The sequence below is a fragment of the Lepisma saccharinum genome, chromosome 12 (assembly GCF_977018435.1).
Source record: "Lepisma saccharinum chromosome 12, izLepSacc3.1, whole genome shotgun sequence".
NCBI classification, from domain to species: domain Eukaryota; kingdom Metazoa; phylum Arthropoda; class Insecta; order Zygentoma; family Lepismatidae; genus Lepisma; species Lepisma saccharinum.
In genome coordinates, this window is record NC_139240.1 from 69970755 (window position 1) to 69994768 (window position 24014).

General features: G+C 40.7%; 1 protein-coding gene across 6 annotated transcripts in view; it reads right to left on the reverse strand.

Moving 5' to 3' along the window:
- The window catches only part of RapGAP1 (Rap GTPase activating protein 1), a 530826-nt gene that overhangs the window by 193036 nt on the left and 313776 nt on the right, over window positions 1-24014 (reverse strand). Inside the window, exon 1 of one of the 6 annotated variants that reach the window (XM_083132613.1) lies at window positions 20280-20479. The exons of 4 other annotated variants lie outside the window; for them this stretch is intronic. In XM_083132613.1, coding sequence (XP_082988739.1) covers window positions 20280-20320 — 41 coding nt within the window. In that variant the 5' untranslated portion in view covers window positions 20321-20479. Of the gene's footprint in view, window positions 1-12169; window positions 12192-20279; window positions 20480-24014 lie in introns of those variants that run through there. One more of the 6 variants, XM_083132615.1, reaches the window with a different exon arrangement.

Sequence of the window (24014 nt, forward strand, 5' to 3'; positions counted from 1 at the left end):
TCCAATATCCGTTTCGGATGCAACGGATAATTCGGATAGAACAGATTTGATGAAGGATTTGTGGAATATTCGTAGTGAAATACAAAAATGACCAATGAAAGAATATGCGGGCAGTGAAATAGGAAAATTACCCATAAAATAATGTGAATAGCCCGTAGAATGGATAAACAATAAATCAGTCCGAATAATGCACACATTCGGATAATCCGAATATCCAGATAATTCGGATTTCAGAATATACGATATCCGGATAAAATTTTATCCGAATTTAGCCATCCCAAGTACGTACGAACAAATAGTACATTTAAGTTTTTACAATGTAACTCACGTGTATTCCTAAACGCGGTTTCATCCACCAAAAAGCCTCAGTATTTTATGGGAATATAATTAATTAAATATCCCCCCACCCCGCTCTACATTAGCCAGAAAACGGATATGCTTCCTTCCCCGTTCGCTTTCTATAATGCACCGAGCAAGACAAGGATAGGGGTAATCCAATTTGCAAATGACCTTTACAACGTGTTTTCTTTTTCCTCCCCATATTCTTCAAGATGGGAGTAACTGGTAAGTGGCGAGTGCATTAGTCGACGCACTCTCTTCGGAAATCTAATGCATTCTTAATTGCACTTCCTGTCGCCGCGGTTTTATCAAGTATTCATACGCGCTGCTTTTCTTGGTGCTCGAGTTAATGAGATTTCTCAGTTGCACAAGTACTACACGCCACCTGCCCCGAAGCTCTTGGTAGAAGGTGGCAGATGAAGTAAAGGCAAAACATGCATGGGCATTAGAGTGCACATCAAATCTCCTGCATATGGCGATAGCCAATAGCAGCGCACTGCGGCTGTGCCATGTCGAAATCTCACACGGAAAAGAGACAGCGTGGTTGAGCGAAACGCTTTGTCAAGGAGAGCACGGCAACGTCGCACGTCTGTGATTCGCTGGTGCTGTTCAGCCGTTCAAGGGCATACGCAGGAGATTTGACGCGCACTTTAGTGTATTAATGGTCGACCTTCGATCTCGCCACCGAAGATTCCGGGTTCCAGTCCCGCCAGATCATGGGTGTTCTCTTCAGAGTACGTTTTTTTAACAATCTTGGTTCACTTTCTTCAATGAAATGTGCACAAAATCTTTACTGAAAAGGTAGTAATAAAAGAGTACCACATTGTACGATGAAATTAATTAAAGTACACATACAAAGAACACCCATGCCCAGGCCGGGATTCAAACCCAGGACCACTGGCGTTAGCGCGTTGTCCTTACCCAGGCTGGCCATTCTACGATCATGATAAAATTCAAGTATAATTCCCGGTTTTCAAGGTGAACTGTCAAAAAATTCAAGGGTACAAGCATATGTTCTTTCTCAATCTTACGTATTACCGCCTCTCACCACCCACACAAAAATATTGACAATATTAAGGTTCTGTGTGAGTTGGCCGCGGTGGCTCAGTCGGCAGTCGGTCCCTGTGGCGGAGTGGTTATCACATCGCGCTACGGCGCCAGGGGTCTCGGGTTCGAATCCTGGCTCGGGCATGGATGTTTGTGATTGTCTGTCCTGAAAAGTCCTGAAATTGAAACATGAATGAAATTATATGAGTGAATGAAGCCTGATGGGAGAAGCTTCCGCATAGGGGCTTTCCTTTGTATTAAAATAAAGTCGGTAACGTGTCTGACTACCATGCTAAAGGTCCCGGGTTCGATCCCCCGGACGGTTCAAATCCGGGAACTTTTCTAACATTGGAAGCGACTCCGGCGCCGAATAATATGGGTACTTGGGGGAGGGGGGTAAAGGCGATCAGGGGCGTGATGCTGATCACATCACCCCCCACTCACGACAGGATCAAGAAAGTGTGGGGCGTTACCCCCACATCCCCTATACGCCTTCATGACGTGGCGCTAAGCCTTTTTAAGGGTCTGTGTGATTTCCATCTATGCAAATTCAATTCAATTAAGCAGTATGTATATTTAAAATATTTAATTTCAGGTGCGGAACATACTGGGACTCAATACTCGAAATACATAAACAAACACAAGTGACAAATGTAACGGGATATATTCATCTACGAGAAACTGTTACTTCTACAAGAATTTCAAACTCAAGTTTACCTAATCAGTTTCAAGATCTCTCATCTTCCAATAATCTTCCGTCTGCCAGATAGATTGTTCTGCAAAGGACACTAGCAAAGTAAACGAACTGAGAGAATTCTGTTCTATTTTCCACACGTCTTTCTTTTCCTTCCTCGAGATAAATAAAAGCTTAACTGTGAAAAACTTGCCTCGGGGCATTTACAAAATATGTATAAATTCAATGGGATTTGGATTAATAAAAGTCTATGGAGAAAAATTCACGCAGAATTCCCGGTGAGTAGACACCCTATAACAACTCCGTCACGATATCGGCAGTATTACTAAAATAATTAGTTTTCATGAACAATAATTTCTTTGTCGCCAATTTGAACAAACGTTTCTTTACCCGAAACCGTTCTTGTTTATTCCAAACAAACATTTTCTCCGTGTTCTATCACGTATTGACAATGTGCAAATCAAAATTCATTTTCATTTTAAAGTTCCACAAAAGAAAGTCTAGCGGAGGCAATGAACACCTGCTGATACGAATGTTCTTTGACGTCAGGGAATTTTTACTTACAGAGTTGGCAACCTGGGTTCTATTCAACATTTCCTTCCTGACCGTAAGTGAATTTTTACATGGAGAGTTGGCAACCTTGGCTCTATTCAACATTTTCTTCCTGACCGACCATCACGAAGCTAGGCGTTATGGGCGTGCGAAGTAGATAACAGCAGGAATCGCAATAGTCCAACACGCTCTTTACAGAACTAAACAAGTTCTTGATTTCCCCTCCTCTTTTGCAAACAGCAACTGTGAAGCAACCTCAGTCGTTAATCTACCAATCACAAACGAGAGAGCGGAAGGAAAGAGCATGAAGAGTGATCTGATTAAAAAAAGGCATAAAAATTCAACAATAAAGATACGTTCCTTGGGGAGCGACTTGTCACATGCAACAATGAAATGTGTCCTTTCTTTCGCTTTGTAAAACTCATTCTTCTTTTCAAATGTCAGTTCATTACTATCTGGGTTACTTAAATGTTTGTATCTTGGCGCCTTTGAAAGAAAAGAACTTCCATAACTTGGTAACTAACTGATCTTGTCGTTTCCAAGATGAGGTTTGCTCTTATTTCGGGGAACAAAACAAGTAACTAAGATCTTGGATTTCATTCTTATGTGCGCTTTTTATGTAAAAGCTTATTCTAGATTGTGGTCCTTCAGTGTGGAAATAGGGTTTGGCTCCAAATTAAAGGCTTACATTCCTACCACGAAGACAAAAAACCGCGGCCAACTCCTGAACTAAATTCGACAGTAATTTTTGTTTACTTTTCTCTGTGTCTCCCTTCGCCCATGCCCGGGTAGCGCATTTTCTTCTTCCAGTCAACTTGTGAATGCGAATTCATTTCTTGCTCTCTGATTGGATGTTGGAAAGTTACGGTGCTGTGATTGTGAGAATATCTTGTTTGCGCAAAAAGACATAATCGTATAATAAACTTTACAGTGTATAATTAACATAGGGCATCTCCAGCGACGGCGTCAGGGAAAAAAAAAGTGGAGAAACAGAAGGGCGTGAATATTTTCTTCGCGGCACAGTCACATTTAGAAAATAACTAAATACCACACAAAAAATATCTTCGTGCTGCCTGAAAATATGCAAATAGCTACGTGCTGGCCTACATGACGCTGCAAACAAGAGGTACAAAAGTAACACAAAACAACCGAAAATAGTCAAGGAAAAGGAAATAGCTATGCTAGATAATAAAATTGACTCACTATTTTTCAGTGAAGAAATGGGTCGAGTTTTACATGACATCATAACACTAATGTCAATGAAATATTATTTGTTAGAAGCGAGAGAAAGTCACAAGGTTCCTATCATATAACCTTAATCTAGGCGCGCGATTCTTATAATAGACAAGGATATCTAGGAAGAACAGTCGACATTTGTAACAATAAAGAAATATACACATGCATGCGCCATCTACCGTCATGCGATGACTCATGTGCTGTGTAGTTATGAAGCGCTTCTCTAAATGGATTTCACAAGTTCCTGGTTTCTCTTCTGCTTTGGAATAACTGTGCTAGATCTTAATTCAGTATTTGCCCTTCCCTACTTGTAGCATATTCAAAGCTTTGTTAATAACCAGCAACAAGGATCAAAGCTTAATAAGAGTGGAAATTCTTCAACTGACACAAATATGTTGACCACAGTAACACATTAAAGTACATACAGAGCTGATGATGCATTTACGATGCATGAAAATGCACAGAGAAATGCATAAAAGGCTATTTTTTATCAGTTGTCGTTACGTGCGATGCACTATAATGCGTCAATAGAATCAGACACGGCCATACAGCAAAGAAACTCAAATTACACGTTTCACTGTGTCAATGATTGCACCAAAAGTACATCAACTTTCATTTGATGTATTTTAAAGTTCTCTGTGTATGCTCAATATATGTGCAAATCATATTCACATCTTGACTTTTTATAATTGGATAGTTTGTATATTCGTTCACTCTGAACAACTCCCTTGGAGAGGTGTTCTTTAACCATTAAACAACGGAGCGTGTTTTGACGGCAAACTCGCCAACGACGGAGGCGTTTGCAGCGCGAATTTTAAACTTCCGCATGTTTTTAAATAACATTTTATATCTCTGGAACTAAGAACGCTAGAGATACAAATTATACCTCGTTTTGTTCAGTACACATGGGGCTATAAGGTTATGCTATAAAAACCAAATTTTCCGTTATCGGGTAGAAGAAAATGAAGAAAGAAGAAAAACTTTTCTCTTTACGAAATTTGAAATTCGTCGAACCCCCACGCTAGCAACGCCGGGACGAAAAGATACAAAACAGTACCTACATATTGTCTATTATGTTTTTCATTATAGTGGAAAAAAGCAAGAAAAAATCTTCAATGAAATTAATTAAACCTTACAAATTGCTAATTACATACCTCAAGTCTCATGCAGAACTCAAAACATGTGTATCCGAACATTATCCGAGATACAGTATGTCCAAAAAGTCACGGACTACGAGAAAAAGTTCCTTGTCACAATATCTCACAAGCCGGCATTTAAGGGTTAAATTGCTGTAAAAAGGTATGAAAAAGTATTGGTTCCATTTCTGAACCCATCCAGTCTTGTATTACTATTATGTTGTCTTTCTTAAATCTGTCGTTAAAGAGTCTAGTACTCGTTGCCAAATCTAAGATTTGTCGACCTCCGTTGCAGTGAGAGTCGCTTCACCAATTTCATCATATCACCACATATCCTCGTCATCACGATTAGCCAAAAGTGGCAGAAAAGCGAAGTAAAATACACAGAATGATTTGAGAGAACATATCTTCGGAACCCAAGGTGTATTCACAACGAACAGATCTCGAAAAAATCTGACAACTGCTGCGTCCAATATTGAAAATCAATATATAATAATTATTAGCTGTGATAAAAGCAGGAGGATGTTACGTCATTATTGATTCAAAGAGATTCTGGGTTGTCAGTTGCTCTATCGGTAAAAATATTAAGTTACAATAATTAGCCGCCTGTATAGCACGATGACCTACACCGAAACACTCAAGGCCCCATAACGACTGCACGCCGTGTCATTCTCAAGGCCACACAACAAATACATGCTGATATGTGAGGCCAGAGGAATGCACCGTCCATCATCAATCAGTCATCTCCCTGTCCTGTAAAGCAGACGTATCCTCCTCTCGAACCATCTGGCTTTGTACAAAAACTAACGCACAAAAACTGATCACGTCACGATGAATACGGAGTGTTTGCGCACGACTAAACGCCGACCATCTATATCAATCCCAAGGTAACCACGTAGGTGGACTCATAAATAATAACAGCAGTAAACAGGGGAGAGGTTCGCGGGTTGCAACAATGAAAACAATTTAGTTCGCTTTGATACGTGCTGCTTTGCACCGATAAGCCTCTCCTCAACAAGCGTTGCCTTTTTCGACATTTCCGATGTGACAAATGAGTGCTCAAAATAGATTCCTTGTCAAGGATTGCTCAATTAATTAATGCTAGTTACTCAAAGAATAAGCCTATTGATGGCGTAGTGGTAACGTTCTCGCCTTGTTCTCAGGGGGCCCCGGGTTCGATAGACAAACATGGTTCGGACACCACTTTAAACTGTAGATCCTGTCCCGACTAGCTATCTGTGCATAAAGGTGGACTTAAAACTCAAACAAACTCAAAACAATAAATATCTAAGATTTGGTTCATTCCAAAACTACGGTACGGTAATTGTAGTGTCTGGGTGACAATAAATAATGTCTCACTGTGCTGCAAGGGCATGAATATATAAAGAAAACGAAAAATTCCCATATAATTTACCGTAGATTTCCGTCCGATGAGAAGTTCCGAGCAAATGCTATTGAAAGACAAATTTCAGGTTGCTATTTTTCTTTTTATACCAGTGTGTTACGAATGTGATTTATAATCTGAATTAGTAGAAATTACAGCAAAGAAGAGTCTGAAGAAAGGCGCCGTTCCTACAATGATAATAATCCCAGTTACACTAGCTGAGTGACGATAAGTGTTCTTGCAAGACGTGTGAAGTTGGGGTTGCCAAATGCGGACTTTTTTTTTCAGGAGTATATGATCTGACTAGCATTCTGGAGACTCGGGTTTATAGCTGAGGCTGTAAACAGGGAAGTTATTAGAGGGTTGGAAGCAGTGACGACGCCAGAGGGGAGGCAGGGGGGCGGACGCCCCAAGTCAGATACCTTCGCCCCCCCCCCGTGCCCTCCAACTGAAGTTAATTAAAATCGAATAATAAGAGAGTTCATTTATAGGAGTATGACGATTTTCACCTTTTCAAAGTGGTGTATTCTGCATGATATCACTGTCCTGCTTATAATACCAACTTGACTAACAAATATTAATTTGTTTTAGTATATATACACGAATGTGTGTGACTTTCGTTCAAGATTCCAGCGCTGACCTGGGCATAGGTGATTTCTCATTCATTTACGTCCAGTAATCGTCGCGATTAACCTAAGTTTTAAGCAGTTTTAAGAACTGGGAAAAAGCATTGAATGTGGATGGTTTTAAAACATCACGGATATTTTGAGGACCACAAAATATCATCTGTAGTAGAGGCAAATTATTCTAATCGTGGGTCGTTAGTGACAACGCCAATTAGTAAAAGACATTCAAAGTTGATTCAAGATTTGGTTGGTTGCTTGATTTGGTGTTAAGTCCACTTTATGCACAGTAAGGCTAATCGGGACTGGACCTACAGTTTCAAGTGCCTCCACCGGGTATCGAACCCGGGACCAAAGGTGATCGGAGGAAAACCGACACTACCATGTCAGTTGTTATGGATTCATCGCGGTTCCTTACTATTCAGGGACTTGAATTTCGAGATGATGAGCCTGAGGCAAACCTTAACAAAGGGAATTTCTTCGATACTCGTGAAGTTAATTTCAAAATGAAGGGATGTTATTCGGAAATGTATTGAACTTGAACCTTAAAATGCAAATTACACTAAAAATTCGATTCAAAACATATCACGAGCAGGTTCGCTCTTTCTCGTACATCTCAAAATCGAAGAACTTCTTCCCACGAACTCCATAGGTGCCTGTAATTGTGTAGCACAGACGTGCGTTGGAATGGTAGAGCAAGAGTAAGTAATGCCAGGGGCAGAATATTTCTTACAAGGTGCGGCAGAATTCATTATACAGTTTGAAATTAGCGTCATTCACGCCTGCCGATATATAGCGCGCTGTTTCACTCGTTATTTAGTGAAACAGCTCAAAGCCTTCAGTAGACATGGAGGTCTGGTGAAGTGAGCACCGCGCGCATGCTGTGGAACGGTTTGTCGTGAAATGTGTCATGTCACGTAATGGAGACTGCACATGGCCTTCACGCTCGCCAGACTTATCCGCATACGATTTTCTTTTGTGGGGATATTTAAAACAAAACGTGTACGTGAATCGACCCCACACTAACGAAGATTGATTTGGTGTTTTAAGTCCACTTTATGCACAGTAAGGCGAATCGGGACTGGTCCTACAGTTTAAAGTGGGATCCGAACCACTATGTGCCTCCACCGGATATCGAACCCGGGACCACACTACCGAAGAGCTGAAGGAATCCATAAGAGCTGAAATCCAGAACATTCCACTGGAAATGCTGAGCAAGACGATGGAGTCTGTTTATTTATTTATTCCTTGTTTGCAGCATATCTTTGCAGCGTGCAAAGATATGTTTGCAGAATAATGGAGCTCATCTCGCTGACATTATTTTCAAAACGTAAACACCAAATGAAATGCTTTTGTATGTACCTTGCAGCAATATAGGTGTTGGATCAACAGTTTATATTACAATACATAGTTTTGTCTAATGAATTCTGCCGCACCTTGTATTCCTCAATGTAAAATAAAGAAAAAAGAGAGACGAGCAGAAAAAGTTGAGAAAAGCTATTCCTCAAAATATACGCTGTGAAAGTTTGTGGGGTGGCACGCTCTATATACTGTGTAGACTGTATATTTCGAAGGACTATACAAGACACAAACGATACAGGCATTTACATAGTGCCGTGCCCAAGGGGGGTTGGTAGGGGTCATAACCCCCTTTTAGGCTCAGTATCCCTAAAAAAAAAAAACTCAAAGACAGAAAAAGATGGCAAAATGAGGGCTGGCTAAAAAAAAGTATACGTACCCCCCCCCCCCCACCAAAGGCTCTCTTCTAAAATTCTGTGCACACCACTGCATTTACACCTCGAGAGGAGACCAAGACACCGCGAAGTGCTCCCCATAGCATATTATCATAATGCATTAGAGTAGATTTTTGAAGATTACAAGATAGGATCCCACCTACTAATTGTTTCCTGAAACACCCGCTGCGCAACACCATAGAGCGACTGCTGTTTTCTAGCGTTCCTTTGTTCTAGCAGTTCTTGAGATGCGCTCTTGTTTTCTTAACGCTTCGCTCCCCCTTCATCCACGCAAGTGCAAAAAGGAGCATAACGGTCCTGAGCCAAGGATAATCCAGCGAAAACCTCAACCAGCGAGAAAGGGAGGGAAAACGCTGGAGTTAACGAAGCAGCACTTAAGTTTCCAACAAGAACGATCGTCATCTGTTTTAGTTGTCTTCCCATTCAAGTGAGCATGGATTAATTTTCCTTTCCTCCTGCTTAGGGGGCGTAAGCGCTCGGAAACAAGTCCTGCAGTGGGAAATGTCAAAGGCGGTAGATGTAATGTACAGTCAGCGGCAAAAAATGGGACACTTAAATCCTGAAATGCTCGCTTCCCTGCAAGGCGATGTGTGTGTTGCCTAACTCAAAGGCGATAAGTGAATTTCAACAGCAAATTTCAATACACCCGTCTCTGGAGCAAGCGAACGAAAAGAAATCTCTGCGCAAGTAGTGGTGCGAGACGGCTGCACCAATGAACACGCGAGAGGGAACGGGATTGCGTGGAGGGAGGGAAAGCGACTGCAGTTACCAGCCTTCGCAGCAGCGTGTACTGCTTCGCTCTGCCCACTCGATTTCCCCCCTTTTCTACCGCTATGCGCGGCCTTGCTCCAGAGCAGTGGCGGCTTCTGCCTATTCGCACACTCGCACGTGCACATCCAAATAAATCTGCAATGCAAATAGTTTTTTTTTTATTGAACACCATCTCCATCAAAACATAGAATATTCCCACGCTACTTCACCTGCTTCGCTTCATCAGACCTCGGTTGGCTACACTACTGTGCTTAGGAACACAACTCGATTTGTGTTCAGCTGGTTGCTGTCTGCGCAGAGAAAACCGGTTCCCTCTTCTGACTCGTGTCATATGGAATTCGCTCGCACAGAGGCGCGCGTGTGAGTATCTACGTGTCAATTGATGCATTAAAAGTGAAAATTTCTTATCTTTGTAATGATCGTGTCTGATCTTCCAAATTAATGCATTTTTAGTGCATTTCTGTGTATTTTGACACATCAAAAAGTGCATCATTTGCAGTTTATACACCTTAATGTGTTATTGGAGTCAACATACCTAGGTATATGCGTCAATTGACACGTTTGGGGTTCTGTGTGTGTTCCCATAGCCTATGTGCTGATATGTCCACAATATAAAATCAACCAATCAATCAAATTCAATAAAAAAAGCGCCAATCATAAAATAAGAACATATTTGTCGTTCTCTTTCAGTTGGAAAATTAATATAAAAAAAAAGTGACTGGTTATTAAAGCCTTATGGAGAGAAAGCTTGATATTAATAAACGCTTGGTCGCTCGACGAACAAAGCAAAGAGGCGATTCTTATTCAAATTGGAACACAATGACGGGATCGTTATGTGGAATGAAAAATTGCAGCGCAAAAATCGTAAATAAGGATTCTGATGTTAACGGTTGGCGAACAACGCGTGCGGTTCAATTTCGCTTAATTGCTGAAAACTGGAGCAGAAAAATGACTTTCAATCGGCTGATGACTCACCTCCATGTGAAATCTATATCATAAATATATCAAGTTTCAAGGATTATGTATGTACCAGGGGAGTATATTCGAGGCTACAGAGTACAATACAGAAGAAAAATCGATTAGAAATTGTTATTAAATTAGTCATTTAAATTAAATTATGGTGATTCTGGAGTTGGCAACCACGTTTCTCAAGAGTTGGCAACCGGATTTCTCACGAGTTGGCAACCTAGCTGCCGTTGACCCGAAAACAAGCACAGTGGGTGTGTCTAACCATTTTATATACTTCCTTCATAGCCTCCTAGGACCACGTGTCATACTTAGTCCAGATCTTGAATTTAGCACACGCTACTGGTATGAACGTTTTATATGTATTATTTATGCCTTTAAAAAAACAACCGCAGTTTTCTACATCCCAAGTCCTTGAGTTTCTTATGTTGACAATCGGGGGAAAAAAAGGTGAACTAACATAATTTCATTATGAGGTGATTTTATTCTGATATTACCAGACCAAACAGGGCAAATAAACAGTGCTTATGTAATTGAAAAGAAATGCTTTAACCATAAATAAACAAACAATAAACAGGAACAAGTCGCATATGGTTATGGAAATACAGCTACTTAAAAACGAAGCGGGATTCAGAGATTACAGTTCCTAGCACTTGCGAGTCAAACAAAAGTACAATAACTTATGTCTAATATTCATTCTCATGTTTCCAACCCATGTCACTTTATAAGAGTCACGAAGCACGTTTCGGCGTATATTAATAAGCATGGAACATATTTTCATATAGAAAAAAAAGCTGGTCCGAATGTTTTCACTGCCGAACAATTTTCAAAGTTACTATTTTCTTGGCGTAATAATTTGTCTGCATGTTTTGTGGAAGATTATTGTCTGTTTCGGTTTGGGCCTCTTTGTTAACTCTTGCAGTGAATTGATTGATTGATTTGGTGTTTTAAGTTCACTTTGCGCACAGTAAGGCTAATCGGGACTGGACCTACAGTTTAAAGTGGGATCCGAACCACTATGTACCTCCACCGGGACCCCTTGATTACAAGGCGGCGACTCTACCACTACGCCATCTGGGAGCCTGCAATGAATTAATAATGCACTTCCTTTTTTGTTGGACGTCCATGTGCTCACAGGCTGCTGTCCAGCCATCCGAAAACCAACTGGGGGTAACAAGACATTCGGACCGCCCTGTATATAAACGTACTCAGTTATTTTAATCAAAATATGGAATTTTATAGGGACTTATAATTATGAAAAATTATATTTTTCATGAAGCAAGAGACAAGTCTAGATAAATAATATGGTCGCCTATACATCTGTTATGCATTTCCGCTTTCGGCACATACCAACTCAACTCTGAGGTCTCATGGTCTGATCGAAAGGGCAGGACGAGAAGTTTTCTGACTTTCGAGACAGAAGCTCGCTGCCATTGCGTCAATAAGCTCGCAATCGTCCTCGCGATGCTGGTTCAACACTGAAACGTCAGAGCTCCCACCGTGAATCGATCCCAGGACTGTTCGCACCAAAGGCTATAGTGCTAACCATTAGGATGCGCGCGAGCTCTGAAGCAGAACTCACCAGAACGAAACATGGTTGCAAACAAACAACGAAAGATAAGAACGTGAGCTGTTCATGGGAGAGTTCCCAGTGACTTGACACGTACCTCCGCTGGTCCCCTTGGCCCTGTGACTGGTCACAGCTGGGTTACCCCAAATCGGACTTCTCTCTTAGATCAGGCTCTGACTGGTCACTGGTGTCGCACTTATACCTTTCTTTAGTTGAAAATGAAAGGTTATGGAATGTCCTTCCTTCTTTGCACAATTACAACAAAACGTATCCACTGGCAATATTGGATCGAATTGACTGAGGCAGATCTGCTAACAAATCTTTAACAGGCAACCCTTCCAAGATTAATCTCGGTTCGTTGGTATCACATACAAGACTATCCTGTGATATACTAGCCAAACGGCAAACGAAAAAATGGCCGAAAAGTATAGATTTTGGTCCCTTTTTATGCAGAAAGTTTGTTGACCAAATACCAAGATAACTTGGTCGATATTTACAAGTATCCAACATGATTTTGCATAATCACATGTAATTTAGGCTTCTACAACATCTACATAAAATAATTAAAGTTTGAAATTACATAATCTTTTAAAATATTTTCAAATGCCGATAGAGGTTACAAAATAATTAATTTTGATATCTAAAACAATTACAGACTCATTACAGAACGTTCGAATTTCGTGCACGGCACAGAATAATGCATGCGAAGATGCTGCAGTGCTGCTTTACAAATGTAAGCACGACCAGACTCGACTGGAGCGACACTGACGGTTAACAACTCTAAACTTAATACAAGTTTGTGCACAACTCGACACTTCAGGCTGTCTTGAAGTTTTCCTTTGTTCTATATTCTTCGATAAAATAAACGTAAGTACCGAAAACAATACATTTCCGGACATTGTAAGAGTCGGTTAATCGAACAGCGAAAGAGTGAAGGAATCTAAATTAGGTTATTTGGAGACAATAGGCTCGAAATGTAAATAAGTTCTCACTGCTGTCAGTTGAGTTTTGAAAAAAACAAAAGAGGCATCAGTGACTGTTGGTTAATGAGGTCATAAATCACAAAAAGAGACAGCTTCAATTGTCAGACTCACGCACCACTAACCCCCTCTGCTGGTATTGATACGAATTGTGTCCGAACTTCCCTCGGCTGACACCTCCCCCAAGCATTGGTTGTATGTTTGTCTGTCGGAGGTGAATATCATCATCGCTCACCACTGACCGGGAGTCTAACTCTTTCCGATAACAGTTCTCGATAGAGACCTGCGAGTAGTGTCGACGTGAACATCCTAGTCTTGATGGGCGAGTGCGTTAAGTGGCCGACTCAGAACCTCATCACCGAACATTTCGGATTCGAGTATGAGTTTTCCCTTTTGATGAATTTAATCTAATCAATCGCCACGACCAGCCAAATGTTATAGAAAAGGGGAGGAAAGTATTTTACTTATACTAATTGCAAAAACAATTAATTAGTGGTAGTATTAGAAACGCAGTTACAAGTAGTAAGTTACTAGCTATTAAAAGTAAGTAGCTGCAACTGTAATAGAATTACTTTTTTGCAACAAAGTAATATTATCAACAGTTACTTTACGACACTTAAAACGGTTAATTGTAACATGGGGGAAGTGCTAAATTTGGCACCTCTGTTTCCAACTGTCTTTTTTACTTTTATATTGTACCATTTAATCTAAAGATAAATGGTTCCACAACTGTCACAACTCCAAAAATTAAGAGCTTTATGTAACAAACTTTGGTGAAAAATGTTTCCCCTTTCAAAGCTTTTTCTTGAACATGGGGCATAAAAGTTAATAACAAAGTAGAATAATTATTCATTTTTAGTCCACTAACTACGAAATGCAAAACAATAATGAAAAATAGTTGTGCTAGATATTCACTCATGGGGTAGGATAGTCTCTCCCCCAAAGGTATAATAATAATAATTGTAATGAAATTGGTTTATTAGTTTATGATAGTTATTATATATTATTAATCATAATCATGATAATGCTACTAATTGTTATTAATATTTATTTTATTGAAGTTTTATCCCCCAATGTAGGAACCTTGAAGAATGAGACATTTTGTTTCTTGTATGCAGCAAGCAACTTGATCCATCTAATCGGTTCGCTGGCGAAATCTTTCTACAAGCAGATGACTGTCAAACAAGGAGTCGCACGAGAGAGACAAAAATCAATTTGTCCCGTGGCGCACTATCACATCGTTGCGTTGTTGCAGCAGTGGAAACATTGCACTTGCAATGCTCCTACAGTGGATCACACTGAAGCACACAAAATCGACTCTTGGTTTGAAGAGGCAATTGAACAAATTCCGACACGCCACAATACGAATAGTGGATGTCAACAAGAGACAAGTTAAATATGAAATAAATAAAACTTTCTCTCTTTATACATATTCACTATCTAACAGTTGTGTTAATTGATTCCGCTAAAGAACAATGTATTATTGAAACAAGGACAGGATTAAATCTAATATTATAAATTACTTTTCACAGTATACCAGCATTGTTCACACCAAAGAATGTATGAACATTGTGTATAATTAAGGAATTTCATACTTCAAGGACCATGCCCATCGCAACTCGCTTCACAGCAGGGATTTTAGAAAGCAGAACAGATAAGAATGTGTGGTAAATGATGTGGGTAGCAGTGCCAATGGCTATTGGTGGTGACATTAAGCACACATCAAGATGTCAAGGTGCGATGACGCTTTTCATTGCAACAACAACCTCTCTTTCGCCCTAACAGTGTGCATATGTGCGAACCGTCTGCGTTGTATTATTTTTATATTTTATGTTTATATATTAGGCGTGTGCATTAGCCCGTTTATATAGATCTTAGCTGCTCACAACCATATAAAAATGTGTAATACACACAGTGCCATCTATTGGGGACTTTTGAGTTCAAGTTGTATTATGTCCACATTATGTATGTACAGATAGGCTAATTGGGACTGGACCTACAGTTTAAAGTGGGTCCCACGATCCCTTGATTACAAGGCGACGACGTAACCACTACGCGATATCAAAACAAAAAAAAGTTTAGCAAACTTCCTCTAGCCCCTCACCATTAGTGGTTGATATGTAGTCTCACGGGTTTGGGCTGTGCATTGATGAGTTAGTGAGGACAAACTCTTTTATATATTAAGATAATGTAATGGGTCTCCCCGATGGCGTAGTGGTAACGTTGTGGTTCTGATCCTACTTTCAACTGTAGCTTCAGTCCCGATTAGCCTATTTAAAGATAGGGTAATGCCGTGGTGGAGTGGTTCTCAGCGCGCTACGACGCCAGGGGTTGCAGGTTCGAATCCACCTGGGCATGGGTGTTCTCTATAAGCGTCGCTTAATCAATTTCATCATGTCATCACTCATCATCGTCGCGATTGTCCAAAGGTGGGAGAAGAGCAAAGTAAAATCAATCCAAGATAGGGAATGCATGAAGGTCTTGTTTCTCCAGAGCCGAGAGGCTACAACGCCATGTCCGAGTTACGGACAGACGAAAGGCATTGACGGCAAAGTAAACACCGCCTTGTATATTCTTAGGACAGGAAACATTAATCTCATATTACTTGGTGAATCCCCGGTATCATCTTCTCATCGTAAGTGTATTCCCGCTAATCGCATTCTTTCCCATATGACTTCTGCACTTTCTAATTCCGCCACCGCCCGGAACAAATATTTCCCATGATTCACTTTGTCGGCATTTACCCACACCACTAACTCGATAATGTCACATTTCCGCATCCATTATAGAATCTTGCTTTCTTTTCTGTACCCCTAAAACAAGCAACTCTTAGCAACGCCATTTGGAGATACCTTACACATTATACATGTGTATATACACCACACACACACAGGGGTTCGAACATTTTCTTCGGGACGCATCAATGTCCCAGAATCGAGTGAGAAAACAGAAATCATTAAGACTATACTTTCATGAATTTTGCTCTTTGAAGACCACACGGAAAGAACGTCCTTTGTCCATTTTATTGATTTTACAGGAGAGCACGTAATTTCCTTGTTATGAGCATGTTCTTTACCTGTATACGCAACCAAAACCTTCTTGCAATGGATGGGAAAGCACGTTCTATTCTTGTAGAATTCCTAGTTAGAAAGACCCCTCACAGAGCTATTTGATAGCACCTTTATCTAAATTTAGCTAAAAATGAACAAAGCACATTCTTTCCCTGTGGTCTTCATTTATTAATTACATTCTTTTACACGAATCTATCTTCGGAATTATCCAAAAAGTGGCAGAAAAGCGAAGTAAAATAAATCAAATCAAAACGAATCTATGGTTCAGAAAATTTGATTTGTCTTGATGTTTTTGTAGGTTTTGTTGCAAAAACGTGACTTCTAAATTTGGCTACAAGGCTGTGTTCTCATGCTCCTCCGCGTTTCTGAAATACCTTATCACCTTTGGAACTGTATGGAAGTTGGGTTACAGTATAAAGTCTACAATTAGAGCCTCCAATCCCCATGGGCGTTCAGGATTTTTACTCATGAAATACACATAGCAATCCTATCCAAAGTGAAACCGCCTGCCTCCAATCTCGCGCTCTTCATACTATCATAGCGGAATTCGCCGTATTCACAAAAGATAACAGCAGCAAGCCCCAAACGTCATAGGGCGGTTGCATAAAACGCCGTAGTGATATCGGAACATTCAACAATGTACAAATAAAGCTTTCGGCGCCAAAGTTCTTGAATCATCGTTTCCATGGAGTAGAAAGACATTTTGTATCCAACAGTTCTAAAATATTTCCTCTTCTTTGCTTCGGCATTGGGGACTCTTACATAGAGACGCTAATCCTGGCCGAGGCGGTATTTTATTTGATCAAGCCACTACAATACTAGTTTTACCGCCATGGCGTTATTTCGTTTGTCGGTAATTTTCAAGTCGAGCGCGTAAATACAGCTTCACAACGACAATTTCAAAATTAACAGAACACAATGAAATACGTTACTGGACGATTTCCCAACTGGTTAAAAACGTTATTGTTGGCAAAAGCATTGTTGAACGTGGCAATCCTTTGTTCTACTTTGACGGAACGATCAAGGCCGGTGTACGACTCTGTTCGGCAGTTTTCAACATATGAAGCACCCGCCATATCGACTGAGCGTATAGAGTCGGGTTCGAATCCCACATGAGTGAACTTGTTCGTCTCAGCATAGGGTAAAAATGAACATCTCAAGGGTGAACACATTTTGACGCACAAACAAGATATAAAATTTCTGGAAACGGCTGCATTAATGGTAATTTAGTGTATGAATACATTTCACCGATACTTTGCAAACGCAAGACTTTATTTTTTATTCCAGACGCTTCGGAAATAAAATATGGCTGTTACGGTTAACTATAAGGCAGTTTTTCTGATTTTACACTAGATAATAATTATTAAAATATGACGTATTTAGTTTGTACAGTAAAATCTCGTTAATCCGGACTAATGGGGGATAAGTTGACCGGTTTAACGAAAGTCCGGATTAACTGAAATAACCTAAAAGAACAGTAGAAAGTGCCTTAAAACTCCGTTTATAGCAACAAAACACGTTTATTATGGTGTATTTAAAGTGCATAGGCCTAAATACACTATACAGTACAGTACAAAGTCTGCGGGAAACAGAATTTCATCAGTGGTTGACTGCCTTTTCTTTGGGAAGTTCTCTTGTTGACTTCTAGCCACATTTAAAACTTTGCATTCTTTTTTTTTATTTGCCTGTCCAGCTTATCGGGGTACGAATTAACGAGGTTTTACTGTAATACAATTTTCTCGGCCAAATCTTCTTTGGACGTTCGAGTCACGATCGAAACATAAATCCTACTCTACTTTTTTCGACATATTTGCTTCTGGTATATGCACAATTCCATATTATTTATATTATTTTATCGAAACTCGATGTTGAAACGATTGTTAGAACGAGACTCGATTTTCGCTATTGAAACAATCGATACATACCTAGCTTGTCTCGATCGAAACTTGTGCACACCTTACGAAATTCTAAATGCTGAAACATTATTAAACCTGCAACGTTTACTTCAGTGTCAATTTTCTTAAGAATATAAGTAGTGTTGTAAAAGGGATTGGGCAAATGGTCTCTTATCGATCGGTATTGGCCGATATAGTCATATGAATGTATCCGTGAAAATGACGATAGTCTTATCGATACGATATTGCTGTAAAGAACTTTTGTTATCATTCGTGTACTGTGGTTTTGAAAAAATCGAAAGTTGTTTTTGGGCCAGCTTTAAACTCGGCGAGGTCCACACTTCAAAATGGGATCCGAAGCAGGGTGCGACGTGCCTCCAGTCGGGGATCGAACCTGGGACCCCTTGATTAAAAGGCGAAAGGGGAGGCTGAAGTTTTTGTACAGTATGTGCCTAAATAAAGCTTCTTTTCCGATGCAAAACAAGAGCTTAATTAACCATTCGAGTTCTTCACAGAAAGCTTGCAAATCGACAAACTAACAGTTACCCGTGTGGAGTATAAATTTTATACTTATTATTTATGGTTATCGCAAACGCTCATATCGATCCACGATTACAATACGTCCTCTTTTCAGACTAAAAAAAATGCGATGCTTCTACAAAACCCCAACAAAAAACTTAAAACATATTAAATAATAAGCATAGCAAATCACAATATTCTCGCTTGATGACACGGTCGGTAGTGTCAAGTTCGATACATGCTAATTAAAATTGATACTTATAAATACTTATGGGCGTCCAGAAATGTGGAGCAAGGGGGGGGGGCATAACCCCCCTCCCAGAAAATTGATGTTACCATAACATATATTACACATATTCAGTAATTAATGTTAATTATTGGAAGGGTGTTGCAGGAACATGATAACTTCAATGTGAGGAAGTGTTTTTTTCGAGGGTATAACACTATTATGGGAGGGGGGAAACATGACTCCTTGGTAAAAATACCTTATTGGCCCCTCCCTGGAAAAAAAATCCTGCGGACGTGCACGCAAATACTTGATAGCGACCAAGAAGACGTTATCAGAAATCTCAATGCTTTAAGATCTTTCTGGGAGAAGTGTTATTAAATTCTCAAAAGATATTGTAACGAAAACTTATTTCAAAGTTATAAGAAAGCATAAACAAACATGTTAATATAGAAATGTGATTTCTCACAGATTGATTTTATTTTGCTTCGCTTTTCTGCCACTCTTGGCTAACCACCAAGATGAGGATGACGAACTAACTCATTTCAGACCGTGTTTTCTTAGAAAGCAAAAGAAACACGTATGGTTAGGTTAGGTTTGGGGAAATATCATTTAAAGTAGACAAACGAGGTAGTCCGCATAATACTAAAGTACCAGGACGACTGATGATATGATGAAATGTATGAAGGAACACTCACAAACAATGCGCAGGCCGGGATTCGAACCCGTGACCCTTGCTAACCACTCCACCATGGAGGTCGGAAAATGTTTAAAATGCAATCGTTTTCAGCTTACAGCATAAGCTAACCCTGTATTGATGAATCGGTAAAACTTCGATAGCGTCGCAACGGATTCCTTCATTTTTACGCAAGAAACTACTTACCGAAATGAGTTTCTGTAGCATTTGGAAGTTCGTGTTGGTATTTTTTTCATCGAGAAAACCCGATGTTGTCCGTATATGCTAAATTGAACGAAATGAGTGCTAATGGAACCTAACCTAACCTTGTAGGCATACCTCGTCCCCGTGATGGTTCGCGGGGCTATCGTGAATTTTTGGGGCTAACATCAATGGTTTGTGGCGCTACCCGTGGATGGTTTTTGGGGCTAACATCAATGGTTTTTGGGTCTACCCATGAATGGTTTTTGAAGCTAACGTCAATAGTATGTGGGGCTAACGTCAATGGTTTAATAATTACTCTTTATGTCAAAAATTGAACTCTTGTTCGTGAAAAAAGCAAAATAGCACTTTAAAGAATCTTTCGCAATGCAGAATAGGTAAGTACGAATTTTAAAAATGACGAAATAAATGAGTGAGAGGTGTTGGGACGCTATCGAAGTTTTACCGATGAATCTTTCTTGATTACTTTTTATTGTCGAGACGAGCACAAGCGAAAAGACAGCGATATCAAAATTAGACCGTTTTTCGCACAATACTGTTGTTTATAACCTGGTAATGTGCATACTTGACAGTCGTAGGTTCGGCGGGGGTAAAAATAAGTGTTACGTTACTACTCACCCTTTACTCCTGCGGATGCCCTTCATGTGTCGCATCTTCATCTTGCCCTTGCACACAAGTCCACCCCCTGTTTCACCCTTTGGGTCACTGACTGTGCGAGAACGTTCGCTCAGAAGCTCTTTCTCGTTTCCCTAACAACGGCGTCACTCGAGCCACAGCGCAACTCCATAACACACGGGCACACACTCCGTTCCGACACGCACACGCACTTCGACTGGTCCCACGCAGCACGATCGTGCGAGACTTGCTTCCTTCTCGGTCGCAGGCCGACTGAGCGCCGAAAGAAATAAAAAGGCGCGCTGTGAGTAACTGGCAGGCGGTGTACGTCACACTCCACCTGTCCGACAAGGAGAAATGTTACTACGCAAGGCGGCCGCTGTGTGTAACAGCAAGGGGGAAGGCTTTGCAGCGATTATAACCACAGGGGTATAAAAGCGCAATGAAGCAACATTATAAGGGTCAGATTTCGCCCCAGTTTTCTGTTTTCCTGTGTAATAAAGCGCTGGCTTTGGTGTTGCAAATTCCTATTTTTAGACTGTTCGTATGTTCAACATGCGTCGTACGTACGTAAGTTCCCCGCTATTGTAGGTTTAAAATTATGGCAATCTCTCGAACAGTGGCGCAACCACAGGGGGGGCATTGACCCTCCTCTCCCCAAACCTTGGACGGAATCAATTCTAGGGGTGGGGGCAAACTTTGACGGCAAAGGGCACCTGCAGGGGAACACAGAGGGGCAATTGAACTCCTCAAATTTTATGCAAATAGAAACGCATTTCTTAAGATGTTCTTGTTGGTTTCGCTAGCAATGTCTGCCTTTCTTAGTCTAAATGAAAAAAGTTGTAAAAGAGATAATGCCATGGCACCCAATTAAATCAATATTTGCTCTCAGTTTGCAAAAAAAAAAAAAAACAATAATAATAATTGCTAGAAAAATATATAAATGTTGACTTTATTATTATTTAAAGGGGAAAATCTTCCAGAAAATCTCGACGGCGCATGCGCCATAATCTCCCACTGTGGACACCCCTGACTTGAGCTACTGTTCCCGGATTGAAGATTGATTAATTGATATGGTTTGTTTTACTTCGCATTTCTGCCTCTCTTGGATAATCACGAAGATGAGTGATGATATGGTGAAATTGATGAAGGGACACTTACAAAGAACACCCATGCCCAGGCTGAGATTCGAACCCGGGACTCCTGAAGTCGTAGCGCGTTGTGTTAATTGAGTTTGTGGCATTTTTGAGGCTTTGTTAATCATTACAGTCTGTTCTATTCTCAGGAAGATTTCAGACCGAAGCGACAGGCTTGGAAGCGAATCTCCAGTAATCATTGCAAGCTTTCGAATCGAAGCGCCACGACAAGCTTGATTCGGTTCGAATCCTTCCAAAAATATACATGTAAAGTGTTTTTTCATAGCGTAATGTGCCAATTTGGAGGATCACAACGTAAATCAATGAAGGGACCATGGTGGGGAATAATGTGGAAATGCATACAGGACAATGCTCCTCCGCACAAGGCTGTTTTGAAGGATTTGGGGTTTCAGTTCGTAGAACATCCACCCTACTCACCGGATCTTGTTCCAACCGATAATTACCTATTTCCTAACCTTGATGGATACTGAAAGGACAAGAATTAAGACTTAGGCCATGTGGCACGAATGGGAGAGGGAAGAAGAGTTTACAGGATTCTTGTTGGGAAACCTGATGGTAAGAGACCAGTAGGAAGGCCAAGACGAAGATGGATAACGCTGAGATGGACCTAAAGGAAATCGGTAGGGATGGAAAAGAGTATATAGATCTCGCTCAGGATAGGGACAGATGGAAGGCTTGTGTTGCTGCACCCATAAACTGTCGGGCTAGAGAGTTAGTTAGTTAGTTAGAAAAGACAATAATTAGGCAAGGATTTAGAGGTGATAACAGCGCTGGAAGATCTACAAGCGAGTGCAATGTACTCCCGGTATGTTTTAAGGTAACCCTGAGTGAGGAATAGGAGTGCTGACGGAACACTGGCAGGATGACGGATGGTCTCTGTGCTACAGATTCTCTCCCAACATCAGAAAGTTTCTGTAAACATTTAACTCGGAACAATTAAAAGAAGTAAACACGCAAGTCATTAAACAGGTAAGCCTTCAAGCCATCCACTGTAGTACAAAGTACACAGGTATACTTGCCAGGCCAGTGTGATGCACTCACTGATGCTTTGCATTGTGCGGCACAACATGGAGTTTTGCATATTGCTATTCTTACTCGTAAGCTTAGTCGCTTGGCAAACGTCTCTTTCATTTTCGTTATTAGAGAAAAACAGTACAGGGAGAATTTTGGTCGTTGAGATACGCACACTATGGTGAGTTCGAATCCGGGGCCTTTAGATAACAAGCCGACGACGTTATTACTACGCTACCTGGGAGGCGCACATGTCACTTGGAATCGGACCAATCAACAGCAATGCAGCATAGACCTAGTCTCGATTATTCTCAGTACCATTTGCGGAATAGAATTTATATCCAGTATGAGCCTTTACAGCTATACATACCATACACGTGAAAAATTTTCGTGTACTTTCCCTACACCCTTCCTCCTTTTAGTCTGCTTCCACCTTCACACTGCTTGGGAGTTCACAAACACTATTTCATTTCAACTCTCTCCCTATACTTGCACTGTTACCTGAGTGGTTCCTAAATTTTCTCAAATTTATTTATTAATTTATTTATTTAGTACCCCTCCCCCCTTTCACACATGTTCGCTATCCCCACTGAGCTTATGTAGGAAAGTTTCCAGATTCCTTATTTGCGCCTCCCCCCCCCTCGGTCTCTCCCTCCTAATAACGGTTGTCATTATATCCTCAATGTTATCATCATTCATTTCCCTGATATATCTTTGTCGTGCCTCCCCTGTTTCTTTGCACTGGAGGAGAATGTGAAATTTCGTCTCGTCTTCGTCGCATAGCGGGCATTCTACGCTCCCGTCCTCCCGTTTAAGTCTAACTTGGCCCATCCCCCCAGTCTGAACCAGGCCAATCCTGACCTTTCTTTTGCCCCACACAAATCCTCCTTTCTCATTCTCGATCCGTATCCACTATTTTCGCCGATGTTAACGATATTTTTGCGTCGCATTCTGCCAAAATTTTCTGTTTGGTAATATCTTCCAGTCTGGCACGTATGGCCCCTAGCATCTGCGTATCAATTCTCCCCTCTATTCCCTCTTCCCACACCCATCCTAGCCCTATACTGTATAATTCCGTCTTTATTTTTGCTACCCATTGCCTCCCATTACCCCCCTTATCTGTGATTGTACACAGAGTTTCTTCAAGTTTCCTCCCTCCATGGTGATCAGTTTTGCCCAGTATTTAATGCTCCTCATTTTGGCATCCACTTCCTCTCTTAATTTTCCCATTTCCCTAAGTGCTCCACATGTTGCCGTACCCCTCCCTACTCCTAGCCCTTGTTTTAGGAATCTAGACTGTACGACGTGGTGACTACATCAGCTGTAGATGATTATAGCTATTCTTGTTTCTTCTAGGTACCATCTATAGTTTTGCTTCTTCCTAGTACTACCCCTAATGACTACATCTAGTCTTGCTTCTTCTCGGTACCATCTCTATTGACTGCATCTACTCTTATCTGGGCTGCACAAGCCTGCATTAGAGTGGTGAAATCCTCAAGTGACAGTGGTGTGAAATCTCCCTGGTTTGGTATATTTTGATTGGTTCTTCGCTCTTTGACCCTATCTTATC